General features: G+C 43.9%; 1 protein-coding gene across 4 annotated transcripts; it reads right to left on the bottom strand.

The window, feature by feature from the left end:
* Window positions 1-5011: 5011 nt before the first annotated feature.
* On the bottom strand, window positions 5012-7874 carry LOC9663398 (protein ecdysoneless homolog). 4 transcript variants are annotated; one of them, XR_002991314.1, is made up of 5 exons: window positions 6739-7874; window positions 6383-6687; window positions 6205-6327; window positions 5663-6143; window positions 5012-5617 (listed from the first exon to the last, which is right to left on the bottom strand). XR_002991314.1 is itself a non-coding variant. In XM_024667203.1 (4 exons), the coding sequence occupies exons 1-4, from the start codon at window positions 7863-7865 to the stop codon at window positions 5812-5814; spliced, it is 1887 nt and encodes a 628-aa protein (XP_024522971.1). In that variant the 5' UTR covers window positions 7866-7874; the 3' UTR covers window positions 5633-5811. The 4 variants fall into 4 exon arrangements, 2 of the variants coding, with proteins under 2 accessions (XP_024522971.1, XP_024522973.1); XR_002991315.1 differs by having other exon boundaries at window positions 5012-5546; XM_024667203.1 differs by lacking the exon at window positions 5012-5617 and having other exon boundaries at window positions 5633-6143.

Genomic DNA, 7874 nt, shown 5'->3' with positions numbered 1-7874 from the left:
GTGATAATAACAAATACAACTCAAAAACAAAATCAGTCTATGCTATCAATTTTTTACCCATAGGAACTTCAATGTGCTTCTGGATGTACCAGAAAGGACTCCTTAGCTTATGGAACTGCAGAAGGTAGCTCGAGTTTTTCTTTCATCTCTGAGAAGAAGCTAATAAAGCTTTTGCTTGTAGTAACCTGAGCATAGATGGTGAAAACTGGTGGCAAGGCCATGCACATGCTTACTCAATTCCCAGCCAAGGCACTCTTAAAAGGATTGATTCACCAAGTTTAATATTTGTAGCATCACAAGTCTCCCTGCAAGCTGACTTGGTCACTCGGAGAAACTGAGAGACAGTCTACTTCATGATTGAGTTGAAGGAACTCAAGTTGGTTGTTTGGTTGTTGTTGCTGTTTGTGGGATTGAAACACCAGAGGATCTTCTCATAGATTGCCTGGGACATGAATGCATCCTTGCCAACACTGATTTTCAGGGGTTGTTCATGTAAGTAGTACTCATTTCCTTCAAGTTTGATACTACGCAGGTTGGGTCATTTGTTTGACACAGCAAGGCGTGAATTTCATCGTTAGCATGTAGCTCTAGATCATAAAAAAAAATTGGTTTTTTTACTTCCATACTTGGTCCCGGTGGGAGTGTGAAAGCTTTTCTCTCAGATTTACCAGACACTTGCTGGGCGGGAATGATGGTACATATGCATGAGTTTTTCCTCTAGTGTTTTTCAATCTCTTTCTCTTTCTTGAGCAACTATGGCAATGCTTTCCAAAACTTATACACATATGGCGGATACAGCATTCTTCCCTGCATTGATGCTGTTATTGCCTACATCTCTGAAGATAACAGCACATAGATGATAATTTGGTAACATCAGATATCAAATCAAAATCTGGATTTGATCATTTGTAATCTGGATCTATAATACAGCACACTTAGGGATGGACGGTTGCCTGTGAAAGTCTGCAAGAACAAGGTAACTGTAGAGCTGCAAGGAATGAACCTTCAGGAACTTACTCTATGAAGAATCTAATAATCCAGAACACCTTCTGCTCAAGGTTCCTCGGGGATATGAAGAAAGAAACATTTAGACTGCGAGAGATTCCTTAATGACCTTGCCATAAGCAAACACGTCTGCTTGGGCATATAAACTCGTTGGTTGTTATGACAATTTACTGACAATCTCATCTGAATGAATCGTCAGCCTGTGGTAACGAGAGTAATAGAAAACTTACTTCTCAAAATCACTGATTGCTGTCTTTTGATGATTCCAATGAAGTCGCACAGAACAACTTGATGTTTGTTACTATCTGAAAGTACTGAGCTTTCCTTCACCAATGCGCAAAAACGCAGAAAAGCGAGAGTGTTGAGGCTGATATCGTCACTAAACTTGTTTTCTTATGAATGCAAGAATGCCATTCACAGTCTGTGAATATTGTGTTCTTGGTTTCAGTAATGTGTTGAAAGTTATTTCTGGCAACTTTCTCCACCAGTTCAAATGCAAGATGCATAATGCCGCTATCTCTATCTGTTGCAGCAGTAATAAAAATCTGTAATCGATAAAGCATTGATACCTTGTCCAAAATTACTATAATTTACCATAACCATAATTTTCCAGCCAGATTTTACGTTGCCAACTCGGATCCTGCCTCTGTTGAGACCTGTGGCACTCAGGAGGAACCTGGCAACCTCTTCAGGAATTTTCTCCACTTCTTGGCTTTTACAAGGAAATCAATACTCATGCAAGGCTTCTGGTTGAATAGTATGATTCCTTTCTGCATAGTGTAAAAAACTTGGAATGCCCAGTTCTTCATGCATCCCTGGTGTATAGGGTGGAAAAGTTACAGAAGAAATTCTCAGCACTGGCGCTCTCTTACAATGAAGCAGGGATAGAGGTTACCTGAAGCTCAAGGTTGTGAACACGTCTTTGACTGCATTTAAGTTGATGCTTGATCTGTTTCTGATTCTAATGGTTCAGTGGTCTCATCCCCGACTTCTGTAGCAATAGCTCCTCCCATGGATATGCTTAGAGTGTCCGAATGTCTACTTCAATGCCATAATTTCTCGCATAGACAATGAAACTATAGCAATGAAACTATAACTCTGATATCATGTCCTGCAGAAATAAGTTTCTTGCCAATAAGGTCCTGTCCGCAGAAAAATCCAGATTGTTTAAAAAAGAAAACCGATGAATGACATGATCACCTGTGTCGCATTGAAGGCACGTTTTAAATATTTCAACGTCCAGGCAAGTATCACTAATCCGCATAGTGGAAGCTAGCAAGGAAAGAAAACCACAGTTTGTCTGACCTGATCAAAAAATTGGGCCAGTGCAAAACCTCCTAGATGACCTTTGCCAGTCCCAACAAAAGAACAACTTCCTCTCCAATCTGGAAGAAGCAAGTAATCAGATTTGAATGAAAGGATATGAATTTCAGTACCTTCAAATCAGGGGTGACGATGAGTGTAATGTCTGGACAAGTCACATACGACTAATGACGAGATTCGCAAGTGCCTTGACAGTTTCACCACCTGCTTGAGCAGCCATTGACAAGCTGTCCTTTCCACCTTCTATTGCAACCTCAAGCTCGATCACAGTGTCACGAAGAGCAACAGCAGGATTGTACATATATTTCGGAATCAAGTTCAACCTGCAAAGTTAAACAGATCATAAGGTGTGTAAACACAATTAAGATGAGAGTACCTTAGCCCAAACAAGATTCGTCGAAGCTTCTCCAAGCGCCAGCCTAGCCATAGCTGCAGGATTCAGCAGTCCCTGCAAATTGTCTTCAGAAAAAAGTAAAGAATTTTCAATCTACCTTGATCGGTTGTTCACCAATAGTGCATGCAGCAACTTAGCAAGCTTGGACACATCCTTGACATGTTCATGGAGTCACATGAAACCATGGAGTTTGTGGATGCGTCGCTTCTTCCACCTCACAGCCAGCTCCTGGAGAACGTTTGTGGCTTGCAGAGACTTTGGAATCTGGCCGGATGGGAAATACAGGGGCGAGGATCCGGCCTGCACACAGCAAAAATGTTTTGAGACAAAACAACGACAAAGGTTTTATTGCACTTTTGGTTTGCAATAATCTATGAAAGACCATCGCAGTCTCTTGATCTTCCAAAGTCATTTCAAACAATGACATGACCACTGAGTGAGTATAAATATCCTTCCTTCAACAAGACTGTATGGCACAGAAAATGTGGCGAACAGGAGTGGTTGCCAGTGGGGAAGTCGTCATGGAGCTGGAGCTTGTGTTCTTCAGACTGTCCACCTTTGACCTGTCCCAGGCAAGGTGCGTGTGTCGCAAATAGCGATGAGCAATCCACGATCCTGGCTTTCGCAAAGGGTATGCACACGCCCACCAAAGGCAGCTTGTCCTGTATGAATTTGCCCGATCGCCCTAAAAAATTTCACTTGATTTGGAGCGTCATTAATTGAAGCGTTGCCACCCCTTTAGCACTTCATCCATGCCATCTATTTGAAGTTTTTGAATTTAAGCCATTAGATTATAAGCATATTCAGAAATAATATTCTAAAAATGGAATAAAAGACGCCGGATGCCATATGCCAATAGCACGTTTAAATAAGGGAGTATGATTTAAACTCTAGAAAGGTCAACAAGTATTCAACTTTTAACAGACTCTGCACAGTCCACAGTCCCACACTCATTGTTTTCTGTGAGGGAAGCTTTGTCTGCATGTCTCTCTTGTTAAAGTTCTTCACATCACTTCCTCTGAGTCTTACGTTTATGCTCCTCCTTGTCATATGGGAGCTGCATTCCAATCATTCCCAGGACATTAGGTGCTGGTCTCTTGCTGAAATGAGTATAAGTCGAGCAGGTTCTTAAGCAGGTTGAGGTCCACGTCCACATGCAAGTTTTCATGGTACCAAAAGTAGATGCTAACCCAAAAGCACGAGATGTGTCAGGTTGCACTTCTCTGACATGTCAGTCGAGCAGCCCTGCATACCCCTCCATACATAGAATCCGCTAGATGCTCCCTTCACGGTACTATTATCAGAAATATTTTGTTTTTATAGGTTTAGTACCTAAAAAATTCTAAGTACTGGACAATAAAAATTATTCTATTTCTTTGGGTTGATTCGTTTAATTTAGCACAATAAAACTATAAGATAATAACATATTGATTGAGTGTCATATTTATCTTTGGAGATATCTTTCACACATGAATATTAATTTTTTTTTCATTAATATTGTTTGGCACAGCAGGATTTAAAGCTATAATTATTATTTGGAAAACAATTGTCTTATAATGAATATTCTTCTTATAGTTTCAATTTTTAATCAGTTAATGTTTTTCCAAACCATCCAATGATATAATCAAGTGATTCTTAGTGAAACATTGCATCTATGTGAGCGCATGAATTTTAGCTGTTTCAAACTTAAGCAAGTGTGTGCTCAAACTGTTTCTCCAACATTTCAGATTTCAACTAAAGAGCACAAATGCATAACAAAGTAAAGTGTTTCAAACATAGCACTGGAATGAAAGTGTTTCTCGAATTAAGCTGGTATGTCTAAATTTTTGTGTGACATATTTCACATGGGGGATTTAAGCACTTTTTTCTTTTTATAATGGTTGAACTCTCCAAGTAAAAGCATTTATTTCCTACCGTTGAATATTATATGTCGTATAGGCATGAATATGCTGAAGGCTGGTATTTTATCATATTTCACTTACAAAACCCATAACATCTCTCAACCCTCAATCCCAAAATACTTGCACTGCTTCGGAAGCAAAATGTGAATGAGAATATATTTACTTTTAATTTCTTGATTGTTTCAAGAGTATTTCAGATTTTTCTAAAATCTAGGTCTTCTGGAGAAAGTTAGAGTTTAAATATGGAATATTTAAATTTTATATTTATATTCTAGGATTCTATTATTTGTACAAAAATATTCCTATAATATCCAGGCATAATTATTTAATATACTTTTTTTAAAAAAGATTTCGTCATTTATTAATTTTCTTCTAAGAAAGAGTCGGCTTTAACTTTAACAATCAACTGTAAATGCAGCCGCCAACGCGGTGTTTAGCTTCGTCCACGACTATCTGGGCCTCAACACCATCAGCCTCGCCATGGCGGTACGCCTCCACGAACCCCGCGGCTAGCAGGGGCACGCCACCGCCAGTGGTAAACACCGTCGCCGACACTGCCACGGTCGCGCCAGCGCCTCCATGTCAATTCTCCCGCACCCCCGGCGGTGTGCTGCCGCCCCCTCCTCTCTATCTCGGCTCGTGGTCGCGCTGCGAGGACACCGACAGGAACTCTCCCACCGCCATGCTGCACGCGCCGGCGATGAGGCCCGCGATGCCCGAGAGGACGCTCGTTACTGTTCCTGGCACTCACGCCCAGGAGGAGTGATGCTATTGAGGCTAGGCCGTCGTCGAGAGCCGGCAGCTGAGCGACGGGGAGGCTGCTCCGGCACTCTTTGGCCGCTTCTCCATGTCCCCCGGTTTGTTGCTCTGCTGCTTGGAACCGTGGAATCACATGATCCAGCTTCTCAAATACCCGACATTTCCTGAAACCGCAAATTTAAAACATGAAACGATGATTAAACATGTCTTATGCACTATCCAAGTGGAGTATTATCTGGGAGAAGAAATGTGAGGCAAGAAAAGAAATAAATGTGAATACCTGGTAACTGAGATAAATAATTCTTGGTCCAGCAGCATTCTCCTCCGAATGCGTGGGTCTTAAGTTGTAACACAGTCCCACTGTTTGGTTTCGACGAGGGAAGCTTTGTCTCCGTCTCTGTCTCGTCCAAATCAACGCACTCCGTCACGTCACTTCCTCCGAGTCTTACGTTTATGCTCCTCCTTGTCGTCTGGGAGCTGCATTCCCATCATTCCCAGGACGTTAGACGCTGGTCCGGGCAGGCCTTGCTGCGATGAGTACGAGTCGAGCAGGTTCTTGAGCAGGTTGAGGTCTACGTCCACGGGCAAGTTGTCATCTCCGGTAGCGGTAGCAGAAGTAGATGCTGACCCAGAAGCGCGAGACACGTCAGGTTGAGCAAATGTTTTGGAGACACTCGAGTTTTTAAGCTCGTGTTGGATAGCGTCGGAGTACTCCTCCATAAAGTCATCGTCACCTTTCGAAAGGTCTCCATCTTCGTCGTCTGAGCTTTCAAACGGAAAACAATTTAGAGCTTGCATATTGAGAGGAGAGAAAACGAATACCTTCACCCGAATCTGAATCTGAGGAGCCCGACTGCAAGTTCCCGGCACGCTCATTATCCAGTTTCAGTGCTGTTTTGAGCTCTTGCATAAAATTTTCCAAATCCATAGACACAGGCTCGTCATCTGTCAGAGTTGATGGTTAGCAAAAGCCCAAAACAAGATCACAAATATATCTTACTCTTTGGTACCTCAGCACCCTCAAAACTTGAGATTTTGTCCACAAATGACTTCATTGTCTTGGTCAATTCGCTGGGATCAAACTCGCCTTCGACAACAGGTGCCAGAGTTTTAGCACCACTTTTCTTATCGTGAGCGTCCATTTCCTTCTGTCTCTCTTGCATGGCACTTGTTAGCTCATCTTCACCTCTATATAACCACGAGTCATCGTCACTTTCCGGGATATCCACATTCATGAAATCCTCGGCTTTATGTTCCAAAGCCAAAATTTCGTCAATTCGTTTCGCAGGGACTTGCATTGCTTCTCTGGAAAAACGAAGAAAATTTAAAAAAGATTAACTTCCCGTCAACCTTTACCTTATTCTTGAAAACGTTTCCGTCTCTCGGTAGCTGGCAAAGGCAGCGTCCAAAAGCTGGCGGTGTTCTTTCGATCCTTCAAGAAGATCTTTAAAGTAACCTCTAGCCTCCAGGCCCTTTCGAAATGTTTTGCCTACTGCCTGCTCATCCTGGAAATTGGAGCGTTCCCAGTACATCATCTCAAAACCGCAGGCCAGCTTCACGCCAATGTCATCTTGTCCCTCCGCAGGATAAATCCGAGGAGCCTGGAAAACCTGCTGCTTGAGCTGAGCGTACATAGCCTTGGACAAGCAAACCGCCACGGTGACTATCTCATCCTGCCCTCCACGTAAAAACTTCTCCATCCTCGAGGCCGCAGCCATTGCATCGTGATCGCGAGTGTAAAACGCCTCCACCGCCAGAGCAACCAGCTGTGGCTCGTGCTTGAGCACCTGCGCTACGCTCAAAGGAACCTTGCATCTCACTCTGTGCATGTTCTTCCGGGACCGCTCGGGATATCCTTCCAACTTTCGGCCGATTGCTGCCTGGACACCCTCGGAAGCTCTAGTGTCGACGCTTCCGCTGGAAAGAACTCTCACGGCCTCTGCCAGCGTTGGATTTGCTAGAGAAAGGCCAACGTGAGCCGGAGAGGTGGGCAGTGGAAGAATGTGAAGTGACCCCTGGCTGATGAACACCCTGTTCTGGCTGTTCTCTGGTTTCAACCATCTTGGTATCGCGTACGCTGCCTCTATGAGCAAAAACTCTCCATCAGAGTCCCACACCCTGATATACACCCCCGGAATCCTCCGAGAAATCTCGTAGAGCAAGTAAACCACGAACCACTCATCCTCCAGATTATGCCCATACCTCGTTCTTCCATAGACAAGCGGCAGCCCGGGATCGCAACGAGCCGCCGGCTCCTCGTCACCGGAAAATGCCGGCTCCCTGTGCGATGGCGGCGCCGAAAGCGCTACCTGCAAATCGAACTGCGCGTGCTGCCAGATGTATCCACGGACAAGCGGCGACGCTACAGCTAGGCAATCGTCGCGGAGGCGCTGGAGCTGGATCAAGGTATCGCCATCGCTCGCGCCGGCTGGTAATCCCGGATAGATCGAATAGAACACCGCGTCCTCGGCACCAGCATCCATCGCCAAACC

The sequence above is a fragment of the Selaginella moellendorffii genome, unplaced genomic scaffold (genome assembly GCF_000143415.4).
Source record: "Selaginella moellendorffii unplaced genomic scaffold, v1.0 SELMOscaffold_163, whole genome shotgun sequence".
Taxonomy (NCBI): domain Eukaryota; kingdom Viridiplantae; phylum Streptophyta; class Lycopodiopsida; order Selaginellales; family Selaginellaceae; genus Selaginella; species Selaginella moellendorffii.
The sequence above is the reverse complement of the archived record's forward strand: the minus strand, read 5'-3'. Positions and strand labels throughout refer to the sequence as shown.

Excerpts from the sequence above, each read along its gene's own strand:
- LOC9663398 (XM_024667203.1), bottom strand. The coding sequence starts at position 7,865 with ATGGATGCTGGTGCCGAGGACGCGGTGTTCTATTCGATCTATCCGGGA. Across the intron at positions 6,688-6,738 it reads GAAACGTTTTCAAGAATAAG|AGAAGCAATGCAAGTCCCTG; the intron begins GTAAAGGTTGAC and ends TCGTTTTTCCAG. Across the intron at positions 6,144-6,204 it reads AGATTCAGATTCGGGTGAAG|ACGACGAAGATGGAGACCTT; the intron begins GTATTCGTTTTC and ends TTGAAAGCTCAG.